General features: G+C 41.6%; 1 protein-coding gene across 4 annotated transcripts in view; it reads left to right on the forward strand.

The window, feature by feature from the left end:
• The first annotated feature begins 652 nt into the window (after window positions 1-652).
• Ntng1 (netrin G1) overlaps window positions 653-15341 on the forward strand; it is a 366907-nt gene continuing 352218 nt past the window's right edge. For all 4 annotated transcript variants that reach the window (XM_029475564.2, XM_085835569.1, XM_085835570.1 and 1 more), the window contains exons 1-2: window positions 653-1555; window positions 8434-9224. In XM_029475564.2, the coding sequence (XP_029331424.1) occupies window positions 8979-9224 (246 nt within the window). In that variant the 5' untranslated portion in view covers window positions 653-1555; window positions 8434-8978. The remainder of the gene's footprint in view (window positions 1556-8433; window positions 9225-15341) is intronic.

Below are 15341 nucleotides of genomic sequence, written 5' to 3' on the forward strand. Positions count from 1 at the left end.
TATGTCTTTTCCTCATTACAATGTCCTTTTTCTAATTAACATCTCTCCCTTCCTATGTAAGTCGGATTGGTTTGCAGTTCACATTAGAAAGTAGCTAAGGGGAATCTTAGGAGAGTCTGAGACTTATTAATGGGAGAAGGAAGCCCTGGGGCCAGGTGGCTTTTGTCTGTCATAGAGAAAAACAAGGATGCAGTTGATGCAGAGCTCCTACTTGGACTTCAACTTTTTAAAGTGGGATAGGTTTCATTCACACCACGGAGGTCCGAAGCTCTGGCTCTGCAAACTAATTCCAAGTTAAAAAATACCACCCACCGTGCTCCCAGTTAGGGTGAAGAGGGTGTGCTCCGTTGTGTGTGGGGAGGTAATGCAAGAGCAGAGGGGAGGGGGCAGAAGTAGAGGGTAGAGGGGGAGCCAGTAGCAACCGTGCTTCTGAGTATCAACAAAGGTGGGAGATAAGCCTGTGGGTGGTCTTGTTGTCCTAGGTTGTCCTAGTAGCCGGAGGTCCCTGCGCCGTGGCAGCGGTGGTGGCCAGAGCAGCAGCAGTAAAAGCAGCGAGCGGGACGGAGTTAGGACCGCTCGGAGCGCCCAGGTCTCGAGGTAGTGTAAGGTTTTTTTGCAATCCTTCCACTCGCTGGCAGTTGCAGAAGATCTGCTTTTTAAGTGAGAAGAACACGCCACCCCTCCGAGGGCTGCGGCTTCCTGGGGCTGTTTCGTCGCTCTTTGCTTTGCCGGCCCCTGGCGCTCACTCTCTAATTCGTCCGCGCCCCTAAGTTTGCCGAGAGCTGGCTGCGGGCTGGGAGCAGGGTCCCGGCCGGGCGCCGCGGGCGGGGGCTGGGTAGCCACGAACCGCAATCCCGAAGCATCTTGGGGCCATGTATATTTCATCAAACGGACTTTGGGTGCGTCGCGTCTCGCAGCCATCAACGCTATGTTCAGTGACATTTCTGACTTGAGTGGAGGAATGCGCGAAGAAAACCGGGGCGAAATTGCTTCGAGAGGATCTTCTTGGCGCCAAGGCTAATTGTCCTGATTTATGTCGCTTCTGACAAAAAAGAAAAAAAAAAGACCTAACGTCTTCATCTGAAATAAAATGAAAGCGGTGCCAAGCGGGATAGAGCCGCCTGGCCGCTGGTTCTGATCCCCTGGGATCCAGGGGGGGAAAATCGTTCTGCGGCTTAAAAGAAAAGAAAGGAATAGAAACAGAGAAGAGAGAGAGAGAAAGAAAAAAAAAAAAACCCACAGTAAAAGTTTAAGGCGAGAAGTGGTGGTGGCGGCGGCGGCGGCGCGGGGAAGCTGCGAGCGGAGAAGGCTGCCTAGACCTCGGAAGGCGGCGATTTGGTTCCTAATCCCACTGTATTTTTGGAGGGAGAGGCACCTTTCTCATCCTCCCTTCCTCTCCGCCCACCCCTCTCCCTCCCCCTCATCTACCTGTCAAAGTCACTGATCTTTTGCATTTTGGAAGAGGACGTCAACGGGAAGGAATTCCCCCTGTCAGGGTCCCGGCTCCGAGAGGGGGTGACGGGCGACAAGGCAGCCCCAGGGGCAAGAGACCAAGGTAACCGGGGCGGGGGGCTCCGGGCGCCGGGTGCTGTGGGGTCTGGGGTTGCGGACTCCTCCTTCCCGCTGCCAACAGGGTGCTTGCAGGGCGGGATACCCCGGGGCCACGGTGGCAGCGGCTCAGGTCCACACCCGCCGCGTACCCATTCCACCCGCGCCCCGTGCGCCGCCAGTGGGTCCCTGAAGCCGCGGTCTCCGCCCCACGCGGGACCAAGCTGGGCAGGGGCGCCGCCCCGCGCCGACGGCTGGCCTCCCGCCCCGTGGAGGGCCAGCGGGGGACCTGGGTAAGTGCAGCTGGCTCCCCTCTCCTCTAGCGACCCGTGCCTCTCTAGGTGGCTCTTCTCCATCAGTTCCCTCCCTCCTTCTATCCCTCCCTCTGCCAACCCCCGGTGCCCACCGAGGGCGGGAGGGGAGATCCGGGTGGGCGAGGAACTTTGGAAAGCGCCTTAAGGAGGTAGAGCGGAGCCTGTGCGCACTCCAGAGCTCGCACCGCTCACACCCACACTACACCCTAGGCTTGCGCCCAGCACCGGGTCGCTGGCTGTTGCATCCTGAGCCTCCATCCACCCACCCGCAACGCGCAGCGCTGTCTCCCACACACACCTGACCACACGCATCGCACAAGCTTTTTCTTTTTCTTTCTTTCTTCTTTTTTTTTTTTAATTTAAATTTTCTTTTTCCAGTTTTCTCATCTGGGGAAAAAATAAATAAAAACTTGCCTTGTTGCTCGCCCTGTGGAGGGCTTTGAAGTCCCTCTTTTAATCTCCTTTATTGGTGCGAGATTAAAGCGTTACTACCACACATCGGGCAGCTGGGGAGAGAAGAACGTGGAAGGAGGGAAAGACTCAGCATTGGGAAGCTGGTGGGAGCTTTTCCTCCCATACTGATTTCGTATTATCAGTTGATGGATTCGACTAGGGACATGGAGTTTCTCTCTGCTATGGATCTGTGGATATCTATATATAATACAAATAATACCGAATATTATTGGGCCCAAAATAACCAATTAAGTGATTCATAGGAGAGAAACTTAGATTAAAAAAAGAAACTGCGCCCTCTGCTGTTTGTTTTGGTAACCTCATCCAGGGACTTCCTCCACCCCCCTCCCACCTTCTGAAATCCCCTAAGAGTAGCTGTCATTTTACAAGGGCATGGGAGGAAAATCCTTAGTGGGGTGGTGTGTAAGGCGTATTTTAAAGCAACTTTATTTGAAAAAGTGTCAGGCAGGGTTGCTATGCTTGTGCCAGGTGTGGATTTTTAGATACTAGGTCCTCTGGCTGTCTCTTTTGTGCCATTTCCTTGCCTAAGGAGTACCCAAGCAGCCTACCACTCTTCACAGTGGAAAATTCTGAGCAAGACTCAGAATTCCACCAAACATATGGTGAATCTGGCAACAGCTTTGCTCTGGAATTTCAGGCCCTGTTTTATGACTGAAAATACTAAAAGTTTTCCGATCTTGACAGGAAAAAAATAAAGGAAAGAAAGATGTTTCCCTCAAAATCATTTGTTCAAATATACATAGTGATTAGGCTTGCTAGAAAGTTTGTGTCGATGTTCGACGACGGCAAGGATTTTCTGAATTGTGTGGTTCGTGAAGAGTAAAGTACCTCTAACCAGCAAGAAGGTCTGCAAGCCTTTGGTACTTTGTCTCTTTGAATGCCCTACCCACCAGCTTTTCTCTTTGGCAGAGGGAAACCGGCTCAGGAATTGTTTAAGACTGTTTTGAAACACAAGAAACTTTTAGGCTTTCACTAAAACCTGGATCCTTGCAAGGGATTCGGGGTACAAAGATGAGATCCACCAGACAACTCTCATACCATGCTGTTCCCTTACCAGGGGGATGTTTTTTCTTCTAGACACCCTCCATGACATGAGAGGTCTTTCATCACTAAATACCAACATGAGCATTAAGTCTTTCATGTAATTTGGCTTTTAATTTGTAGGCATTTCCTGTAGTTTGTATTTAAGGAGAATCATCATACTTATTTTAAAAGGAACTATTTTATTTGGACATAAAACTGTGTTCCCATTAGAGTTTTGTTTTGTCTGCTTTCACTGGGCATGGGTTCAAATGATTCAGGCTGGTGTTCTGCTTTGTTTTGCTTTGTGTGTGTGCCTTGGTTTTGTTTGTTTGTTTGTTTTGTTTTGTTTTGTTGGGTTTTTTAATTTATTTAGTTTTAGGAGACAGCTGATGCATGTTGAAGTTTCTTTCATATATTTACTATTGGGAGAAAAACCTCTCTCTTAGCTCCCCTTATGATTCTGCAGACCATCAGACAGTGTGTTTAAACAATTAAACCGGTGTGCATTTAGCTAGTAGGTCAGGGTTTGAAGAGAGTTTCTGAGTAACAAAAACCCCAAGTCACTGGAAAGGAAATGAAATCTCATATGACCTGGGAAAGCAAGGATATGTTAGTATTGAAAAGTGCACGTGTGTGTGTGTGTGTGTGTGTGTGTGTGTGTGTGTGTGTGTGTGTGAATTATGTTGTGTTATAGGAAGTAAGTGGAAGTAACATATTTTCAGAAAAGTGTTTTTAATTTTAGAATCTGGAGTTCTGTTTCAAACTTTAAGTGGGTGTAGAATTTTTCAGCTGTGTCTGTGGAAGCTTGTATTTCTGAACTTCCCTATATTAGAAGGAAGGATCTATCTATGATTTACATGGCAGCGGGATGTCAGGTTTCGTTTAGACTTAGTGGATTCTGAAGTCATTTTTACATATTATCCCTCCACAAACATCCTAGAAAATATGCACTGACTTCCATCATTGATCTTCTATTGATAAAAATAGAAATCTTTAAAATACTAATGTGGGGTACTTGTTTTTCTAAACTCCCAGGATTTTTAAAATAATACCCAGTCATACTTCCTTATAAGTAAGATCTGTCAAAATTGTTGAATTACATTATGTTTTTGAGACAGTTAACAAAAAGACAGGAGCCTCTGTTTCTTAGGAAGAAACCCAAAGATCCTATTTTCACAACAGACAGGCATGTACAAAGAACACTGAAGGAATGCAAACGCATCTCATGTGACCTCACTGTGACTTTTCACAGCTGCTAATCTCGACAGGCTAGGGGCTTTGCCTCCTGTTACCTCTGTAGTTCCTTTAGTCAATGAAACGTGATTATTTTCAATTTTCCTTCTTTTCATACCCATTCAGAAACATGTACTTCTATAAAAGTCTTAATGCCTGTAAAGTATGAGTCAATGGCTGTCTATTTCAGGTGCCCCGATGAGCTGCAGATTTATGGAATATTTAGCCTATTACCACACCCCCACTTCCTAGTGAGATTATATAATAAAAAGAATCCTAAACTCCAGCCGAGAGTTGGTAGATTTGCTGGCAATATTTTCCTCTCAGATGATGAAATTGGCAATTGCTTTGAGACTATAATGACTATATTATTTTAATTATTATTAGTTTTGTGTAATATTTTGGATCTATCTCTCTCTCTCTCTCTCTCTCTCTCTCTCTCTTTCTGATGAGGAGAAGGGTTTGTGCAAACTCCTCTGCAAAGTTAATCCAAGGTGGAAGGGAAGCAGCTACACATTCCTGGGAAAATGTATGTTCCATGGATGCAAAGCCATTGGGTAGCCTATTTTTAACCTTAATCAATAATATCTATCAACCTGAGATCCATTATGTAATTTTGCATTTTTTATTAGCTCCGTAAACTTATTCACCAGAGTTCCATGGACTTGTGGCATATTAATGGGGAATTTTTTTTTAATCAAAAAGGACTTCTTACTATTCCATTTCATATGTAGATGGTGGCAGTCTTTGATTGTTCTGAGATCCCAAGGTGAGAAAAACACAGATTTGGAGCTTGAGCTGCCCAGAGCCCTTCTGAAGTTGCCCTTATCCCAGTGACCCGCAGACACTTGAGACAAATTCAAAATCGTTTGAAATTAGTTCAGTTAAGTGCCAGAAAGGACTCATTTAGGATACTAAGTCCCCAAACATGTCATTGGCTGCCCTTCACCTAACCAGTTTGTCTAACCACTTGCACCCATGGCGAGGCTTTTAAGAAAATATTGGTATTTTTAACCTGGTTGAGAGGACAGCCAGCTGGAAGTCAGCAGCATTAAGTATTGAAGGTGGTGGTGTAAATAATATTCTATTTTTACAACATTTATTTCCTTTGAAAAATCCCCTAATTATACTTTTGTAACAAATCCCTGATTCTCCTAAGGCACGTTTGTCACTAAAGTTCCTAGATTTAATTTCTTCGAATACGAAAAGTGAAGGATTTATCAGGTAGCCTGTGTGATAATGAGAAGTAAGGACACTTCCATATGAAGGGCCCTAAAGAGAGGATGCTACAGACTTCAAAGTTAAGAGGGAAAAAATAATTACGCTAAAGAATAGCTTATGACTATACACTGGTTTGCATTCTGCTGTGGTCAATACCTTTTTCTGTGTCAATGGGAGCTCATTAAATGTAAATTCTGCAGACCAACTGGGCCACGCCATATTAGTGCTTGCCAAAGCTTGACATTTTTAATACATTAATAATATGTCTGTAATGTAATGGAAAACTATTAATCATAACTGGTTAGGGGCCAGAAATTTAAGCTATAATTGGCTGCTTCTTGTCAAGAATGTCTGTCGCACAGTCCTGCAACTGCCTAGTATTCAAATATCTTGCACCCCTCTGCATTTTTCCCTGTCAATTCTCTAACTTCGATCAATGATGTAGTCCATAATTCTGTGTAATGGCCGTCATTACAGTTCTGGTGGACTTTAATGAGAATCCCTTGCATCAGAAGAGCTGCTGTGTTTCAGTAGGGGATAACAGTGACATGCATTTCCATAGCATTTCCTTCCTGTGCACAATTTTCATGTAGAAATACACCAGATGATGTCCCTGGGGTAAAGGAGACAAGAGGACAGAGTAACAAAGAATAGGTGGTTGAGGGAATAGTATTGGTTAAAGAGGGTAAACACTAATCTCAAGGGTCATTTAAGCCTAGACAACTTGAAAGAGCCTTTCAAAAACAATATTACACATTAACTAAATATTCACTCAACTTAAACTCAAACCCATTGGGTCCAAGTCTTTTAGATTATGTTGTTCCTGGCATACAAATTGCTCGTTTTTGAAACTAAAAAGGTGATGTTAATAATTTTGGAACTAGTAGATTTTGTACAACCTCACCCCTAATATTTTTTGTCTTTGCTTTCTAAAGTACCTGCTTCCTATGATAGGAATGTAGTAAACATATTGAAAAAAAATGAATCTAGGAAATGTACATTTCCTTCATCTTAACATCTTTTCCATTTATTAATTGTAAATGTGTTGGATGTTTCTGAAAATATTAGCTTAATGAATTTGAAAACAAACAAACAAAAGCAACAAGGCTTGAGTAGCCACAACACATGCTCCTGTGGTTTTCTTTTTCCTTTTTAACTTGGGATTTCAAAATGCATACCACTGAACAGTGTCAAAGTCACAAAGAAGAAGCAAGTTTAAATCTGTAGTTTATACGTGTTTAGACATACTGCTAATTATTGCTTCATGAGAACTCAAATATTCAACACTCTTCCTAATAGAAAATATCACAAATTGCAGCTGTATGATAACATTTTATGAATCGAATATAATGAAAATTGCACTTGCATCCATAAAGCAATTATTATAAATTACTTTGCTATGGAAACACAATTCAACCATCTGTTGGCATTTCATAGTCTCTGTGGCTTAGTTCATTTTAAGATGGTGCATTATTTAAATATAGTGAATTCCCTTTATAAGATGTCTTGAAGATAGCGAACTTCCTTATTTAAACTGTTTAATATGAATCGGAGAGTCTATAATGGATTTTTCCAAAGCCGTAGGCCTTTTATTTTGTCACTTTAAAACTGAAAAGTATTTAATAATTTGAGCTAGGAAGATGAACCAATAACTAAGAAATTATACTTTCATACCTGGGATGCAAATGCTAACATTTGTTAAGATGTGACTAGTTAAAGAGTTGCTAGTAGAACCTTATCATTGACTAGTATCTGTAAGTTACCTAGGCTGCTTCTTAGTTTACCCAAAGTACTTTGGAATGGAAATTTTATTTTCTCTTAGAATTAGTGCCCTGTTTTGTGCTTCATGGCCTGTTAACTCACCCTCAGCTATTTTTATATGTGCATTTTAAATTGTATGCTTTACTATGGAGCTTTCGATTTTTAAACCAGCCTATAAAATTCACCTTACAGACAAATTCTCTTCTGCTATAGAAAGTAACTGCAAATGCAGCTGTGAGGGCTATAAAAGGATGTAAGAAAATAGAGGAATCTTATAAAAGGAATATTTGCCCCTTTGGTTTTATTTTTTGAGTTATTTTCAGAGAGGCTAATTATCTTTTTTCAATAAATACAACTAAAGAAAGATGTTAAATTCTCCCAGTATAATGAACACATCCTGAGACAGAAGATCAGTTTCCACTCACCCACCCCTAACCAAAGCTAAGAAATATATAAGGAATTTGGAGAATTTTAGGGTCTCTGTGCCAAGAGGCAAAAGGCTCACAAGTCGTTGTCATCATCATAACAAAGGTTCTCTTTATTCCAGTGTTCTCTTGGAAAAGTTTTAGCTAGCTCTGAGAGAGCTGTTTACATCCAGAAACTTGCTTCTCCTGTTCACCTTGCTCACCTAGAACTTATTCATTTGTCTTTCTTATACAAGAGTCAGAACTTTCCCATCAAAATGCTCCCTAGTGTGAATGGGTGCCCTGGTCGTTCTAGCAAGGCTTCTAACAGAAGTTTATCCCTATTACACCAACCTGCTTTATATCATACTGAGCCTCCAAAATCTCAACATACTGTGTATTTCCGAATGCATTGATCCTAGGGCAGTAACTCTCACTCTTCTTGTTTCCAAAAGGTTGCTGGTGCCGGAAGAGGAGAGAGAAAGGATTGATGGGACACAGACACAGGACCATAGACACCCATCCCTTTGCTTCTGATACTGATACTTCAGCTCATCTGAGGAGCCCTGATGAACCCTGAGCAGCAAGGATCACTCAGTATTATCGGATGTACAACGGGAGAGCCATCACTTTGCTAAATTATTATCTGCTCCTGGACATCTTTCACAAATGTCTAATAGATATGTTCTACAAGGAAAAATGGCTGCAAGCTGTTAACGCCTAACACATAAGCATGTTAGGCTTCTACCAAAGTCCTCAGCATACCTGACCGCGTAGAATATTTCAGTCTGTCACATTCAGTCTGTTTTGGAATCTGCTTTGAGATCTCAGCCTATTTTTTTATATATATACAGACCTACCTACATAAAGATACATATACACGTGTGCACACACACACACACACACACACACACACACACACACATATATAAGATACTCATGTATATTTAAAAGAGACACTGATTGCATAGAAGACACGAAGACTGCCAAGATTTTAGAGATGTATTTGTCAAGATTCCTGTCGATCCATGCCCTGTGGGTGACAGTGTCCTCTGTGATGCAGCCCTACCTTTTTGTGTGGGGACATTATGATGTATGTAAGAGTCTGATTTACACAGAAGAAGGCAAAGTTTGGGATTACACAGCCTGCCAGCCGGAATCCACGGACATGACCAAGTATCTGAAAGTGAAACTGGATCCTCCGGATATTACCTGTGGAGACCCTCCAGAGTCCTTCTGTGCAATGGTGAGGCAGTGCTTTCGAGCAGAATATTTCACATAAATGGCATTATATCTCATGGGCAAACAGATGTGGTGAGTGTGAAGGGCTTGGTTTGCCAGAGCCAAATTGGCAGGTAGCAGATTTGTGCTGAGAGCCTGACTTCACTCTTAGTGGAGGCCTGTTCTGTCTGGGTTGCCACACACAAGATGTGACTGATGGATGGAAATTTCCTGCTTGCCAGAAAGTCAAAAGTTTCAGTGAGGCAGGTTCAATACACACACACACACACACACACAGACACACACATATGTCAAAAAGCCAAATTAGTGGTTAAATTTTAGAATAGAAACTGGAATGGAATGTTTGGTCATCTGGGTTATGTTTTTATTGGTTTGATTTTTCTATTTCTTTATTTATATGAGTCAGGGTTTCTCTCTGTTGACCTGACTGTCTTCGAACTCACTCTGTAGACCAAGTTAGACCCAAACTCAGAGACCCACCTGCCTCTGGTGTGTCACCATGCACTGGTGAAGTAGGTTATGTTAAAGATGAAAATCCATTGGTAAATCAATTTTAAGAAGACAAAGTCTTATTCTTACACATAGATGAAGACAGGCCCAAATTCTATAGTTCAAGACTAGCTGAGATCTCCTGTATCCTTTACAGGCAGCATCTCTGATGGAGTGTCTCAGGTAAAGGGCCAGCTAGAAGAAAAATAAAAGAAAGGACAGTAGACTTTTTGAGGGACTTTTCCAGAAAGCGTATTTTCCAGATGAAATGTTAAAAAAACATATTTGCTGAAAAGCAATGGCCTGGGGGGCATGTAAGTTTAGAGAATAATACGAGTTATAACACTCATTATTCTTGGAATTTATTTAAAGCCCTTTCCACGTGGAAAGTATAGTACAAGAAAGGTAGAATTGGAGGAGCATGCCGTATTTCCATACCATCACAGCAGAAAATATACCTGTAAAGTGTTACTAAAGTGATGAGTGATTAACAAGGAAGGCATCAGTTAGTGTGGTGCGGAGTGGAGTCAGTGTGTTCATTTAGTTTATGATGTTGGTTTTTTATTATAGGAAGTCTTCATTTGATATAAGAACCATGACCCCATTTTTCTCCTCATAACAGATAGAACCATGTAGCCGATTTTAATAGTATCTTACCTGACTTTATTATCTTGAACCTGGCCTGGCATTTTCAGGCTCGTGAAACTATTAATCAAAGGAGCATCTGCTCACAGTCCCCAGTGAGTTAAATTAACATAAGATCTCTCAGACAGAGCACTATAGAAGGGTTTTGTAACAGGAAACAATTTTGAGCAATAAAGAGTGTTTTCACCTAAAAGCGAAGGGCTTGCCATTTTTCAGAAGTGCCTTTGGGGACTGCTTTGAATTATAGTCGAAACCTGATTTTGTGGAGAGTGAGAAAAAGATCTTGGCTATTAGGTGTCACTATGACTAAAGTGCCCTAAATGGCTAAATATTTCAAAGAGAGGACCCGTCTCTCTGGGTAACAGGTCTGCAGTTCTGAAAGAAGTTGCAGTTTAGAACCTGTAGGGCTTCCAGTGGAGTTTATTCAAACGTATCAGTAAAACTCCAATAAATCTGTAAAAGAGCAGGGACATTTGTTGCCTTTATATAAGGTCTTTAGTAATTTCTTATGAAAGGTCAAATTTAAAATCTCATTGCAAATGTGGTGTGAAATTACCGTTTGGTTGTAGGTTATTCAAGCTTCCATTCTTACAGCAGAGCACGCATGCATTCTGGGTCCACTGTTCTTATCAAGAGCTCTCTAGCTCTAGTTATCGGTTTCTGTGACACGCAGAATAATACGCCTCTTCAGGAGCTGCTTAGTAATTTGTGCATTGAAGTGAGATAGCGAATGCCCTTTGCCAGGCTGCCGGTTCTACTCACACAGGTGCTGTAGGAGGAGTTTGAGGTAGGATTTGTCTGTGCTGCTTCCCCGAACTCAGCTCTGGCCAGAGAACGCTTGCTCAGCATCTCTCCTGCCCAACATCTGAAGACCTCCACATTCAATATTCTTCTTTTCTCCCAACATTATGGGACATCCCAGGCCAGTCTTTCACAGGGACATGGCCTAAGTCTCTTAAGTGAGCCTATTCCTATTAATCCAGTGGCTTAATCATGATAGAGGTACCACGAGAAGAGAGAATTAAAAGAATACTCATAGGTTGGCTCTAAGTACCACTGTGTTATAGATATGTGTTCATAGAAAGCCCCACCCAGGCTGTACTGTATTAGAATGGAGGTACTCAGATGCTTTGGTAGACTTAAATATGTCACTGGGCTGGGTGCAAGATTTCTGAGTTACCTACCAGTCATTAATTTGTAGTCCTTAATGTGCATATGATTGACATAACAGATTTAATAATTTCCTTTAAGTGTGTACTTTGGGATGGCTGGTTTACATGTTCTATGCCAATTCTATGATAATGGTCTAATACAGCCAAACCTCCCCTCTGCAGTTGTGGGTTTTCTATAAAACACCTTAGTGTAAGAGTTCTTGACACAGGCTATATATATATATATATATATATATATATATATATATATATATATAAAAGCGGCTCAGGATGCTGTCATATCAGGCCTGTTGAAGAGCTCCTTAGCCCAAAGTCTAATGGGAATCCATAAAGTCACTCATGTTAGGACGTACAGGTCCTGCACTCACTGACACTCACATCCATTTCAGTTCCTCCAGTGTCATTATGGCCTATTACATCACTGGAGACTGGAGCTGCCAAATAGACACAAGTACTACTTAGCCCCTATATGTAAATGTTTGCTGTAAAATGGCTTTGCCTCCTCTGCCAGCGACACCCTTATTAGCAATGACTCCAGGGATTCTGGACACTGAGAATACATTCAGCCCTGGAAGTGCTCTGTAATTCCCAGGGAATGCTATTAACATAAAGTGGAAGTTCACTGGGATTGTGTGAAAAATGTGTGGTGCTGCTCTCTGTATTCGGTCTATCAGGATATGCCCGAGACCACCCATGAATTTTACATCTATTTTAATATGGGGTGATTTTTGAGGTGGAGGGGCAGCTTATGATTCTATTCTTTCCTATTATGATTCTAACAATAGAGCTCTGCTTGCTAACCTGGATGTCCTATCTAATAAATCTTCTAGGTCCAGTAATCAAAAATGCTTTTATATTAGTTGTGTAAGCATTTATGAGCAATAGTATAATGGAAAAAAAATTTTTGTCTGTCTGTGATAGTTTCAGTCAAGACTATATACTAATAGAGGGCATATGTGTGTGAATATTATATACATATATGCATGTGTGTGAATTATTTATTTTGAAATGACTTGTTTTCTTTTTAATTTAATATATTCCTTTTAAGTTGACAGTGGCAAAATCCCAAACAAGCAAACAAACAAATCACCACCACCAACAACAACAATAAACAACAACAACAATAAACAACAACAACAATAAACCGCATACGGCTTTTGCCTAAGGGGAGGGACCTGAGGGGGCACAGGATTGGCTGGGTTTGCTTTTACAGCAGAGGTAACCTCTTTGCTTCCATCCTGCCCTTTCAGCCTCAATACAAGCTTCAGGTAGCATGCCTCTGCCAGACATGGGTCGGCTGGTGACAATGATTTCATTTGCATAAAGAGCAGATAGGATCATCTGATCCCCTAGTGCAAAGCCGAAGAGACAACACAGAGCTGCGACTTGGTCTTTGTGTTTAGATAAACAGAGCTGTCATGCCCCCCAGGCAACACCCCAGTGGCTTAAAAATGGAAAAATTATCTGCAATTATCTCCAGCTTGCAGCCAATTTTCTGTCTAACTTAAACAGAAGCATTGAAAAGAAGCCTCCAGATGAAAGATGCCCTGTCCTTTTGAACAGTTTACGGGGCAGAAGTGCTGATGGCTGTGGTAACGGGAGGCCTCGAGTGCTGCCGTGGATTCCAGAGCCAATCAAAGCTAAATGAGAAAACAAAGATTATTAAAAAGTCTTTTGTGCGTGTAATTTTGGCATAATGTTATGAGGTGGACATTAAACGTTTACCACGGAGACTTGCGGCATCATTAATGCAGCGTGCCCTTAATTACAAATACACTCGTATGACTAAAAAAATGGGGGAAATAAAGTCCTCCGAGGTGTACTTAGCGACACCCTCATTATGTTTACTGGAATAATTAAAAGAAAGGGCATAATTTTTCTAAATAAAATGTCAGACCTTGAAATGGAAATGGATTTTTCTTGAGAAAATTTACTGGTGTGTGCCTGTGTTCTCGGCAGGCATTCATTCAAGAACCTTAACAGGTCTGTTAATGATCATTCCGTATTGTGTCATTTCCAGATAGACTCCTATTAAGAAAAAAATAATTATTGTAAGCATTGTGGATAGAGCATATCTCATTAGAGCTAAAGAAAATTTATAAAAGTAATAGGAAACTTTTGTTTTCTGTTTTCAAAGGAACGAGTGGGACAACCAGTTGGCCACACAATGTCTTCCGGGCTATCCTTAGCCTAAGTTTCTGATTTGACAGCATCTCAGGTTCCCATCTGGTGGCTATCAGGCGACCTTTGAGAAAGTAATTTGATAAGCTCGATTATATTTTTCAATGCAAAGGGAATAATATCAATTTTCCGAAATCTGGTCTTATCATAATTTGATAAGTCAATGAAGTTTTAACAATAATGACATCTTTCATTTCAACTGATTTACCCCTTACATTATGGCAGAATGGAGGGTTTTTTTTATAATAACGGTTTTTTTTCATTAACACTTCTTGATTATTAGTTTATTATTTAGACTTATTTCTCTGGGATGTCTAATTCACGTGGAAACGGTGAAGTTCCACAGATATCAGTGTTTCCCTTCATCACTCCATCACTTCATCGCTCCATCAAGTAACCTCTTGTTGAGTAGCTCCCAGCAAGCAGCTCCTTTTTATGTAAGGCACCCAGTCTAATGTATTCTACCTGCTTCATAACTCTGCCCACTAGGTCCTGATAGCATCTACAGTGAGCCTAGCAACCTGATAGGAAAGGAACTTCTGCACTTGAGTTGAAGCTGGATTGGTTTGCTATGGCAGCCATAGTTGATGGGGATGGAGTAGGTCATGAGAAGGAGACTGTAATGATTATGGCCAGGATAGCAAAACCAACACAACTACATGTTATTTACTGTTACCTAATTGGATTTCTTTTTCAGAAAAAAATAAGTTCATTTATTTAGTATTATTAATACTATTCCTGGGTGGAAGACATGGGCATACATGTGGAGGTCTAAGGACAACTTTCGAGTATTGAGTCTGTCCTTCCACCACGGGTCCCTGGGAACAAACAAAAGGTCCTCAGACTTGCTCAGCAAGTGATTTTACCTGAGCCACTGAGCCATCTGGCCCACACTGGGTTGGAAGGGATTGTCTCTGTTGCATTTCAACAACAGTTTGGTGACCTGGTAAATGACAAGAGGATATCTCCTTCAGGACACCTGAGGAGTGAAAGTCACCTTGTGCCACTTCACAAGTATGAGAAGGGCTGAAGATGTAGCTCAGTGGTAGATTGCTTTCTTACAGTATAAAAAGCCAGGACCACTCAAAAAATAAGATGAATAATTGTTAGTTACCACAGGTAATTGGGAAGAGACAATAAAATATAACATATAACACTGAAATCCTTTGAAAAAATTCTGGGTGTCTCTCCTTAGATATTTCAAGTGTTCTATCTTATAAAATTGGAATCATATCACATCTATTTTTCGCCCTTTGTTTTTATGAATTACACTTTCATCATTTGGTTGTCATCCACTCTTCAAACTGTGATTTTAACAGCTCTGGATACCCCATTATATAGCTTTGCTGTAATGTATTTTCCTGCCTAGAGAAAACTAGTACGATTTAACTTAGCAGACCTGTCTCCCACTGACTGAGATTGCAGGGTTAAATGAAAGTGTGTCTGTACGTCTTGGGTTGAAATCAAGAGGAAGGGCCATCTTCTTGTGTTCTCAAGGATGGAATGATCACTCACTGGAGAGGCAATCTCCACGTTAGTCATGACAAAGAAAGTGTCCTGGGAATCAGGCAGGTCTGTGTCCCTGAGCCTTGCTCCCTTTGGTTGGACTTCAGGATCCCACAGAGGTAGCAACA

Source organism: Mus caroli, unplaced genomic scaffold (assembly GCF_978045245.1).
Source record: "Mus caroli unplaced genomic scaffold, Mus_caroli_1 scaffold_3, whole genome shotgun sequence".
NCBI lineage: Eukaryota > Metazoa > Chordata > Mammalia > Rodentia > Muridae > Mus > Mus caroli.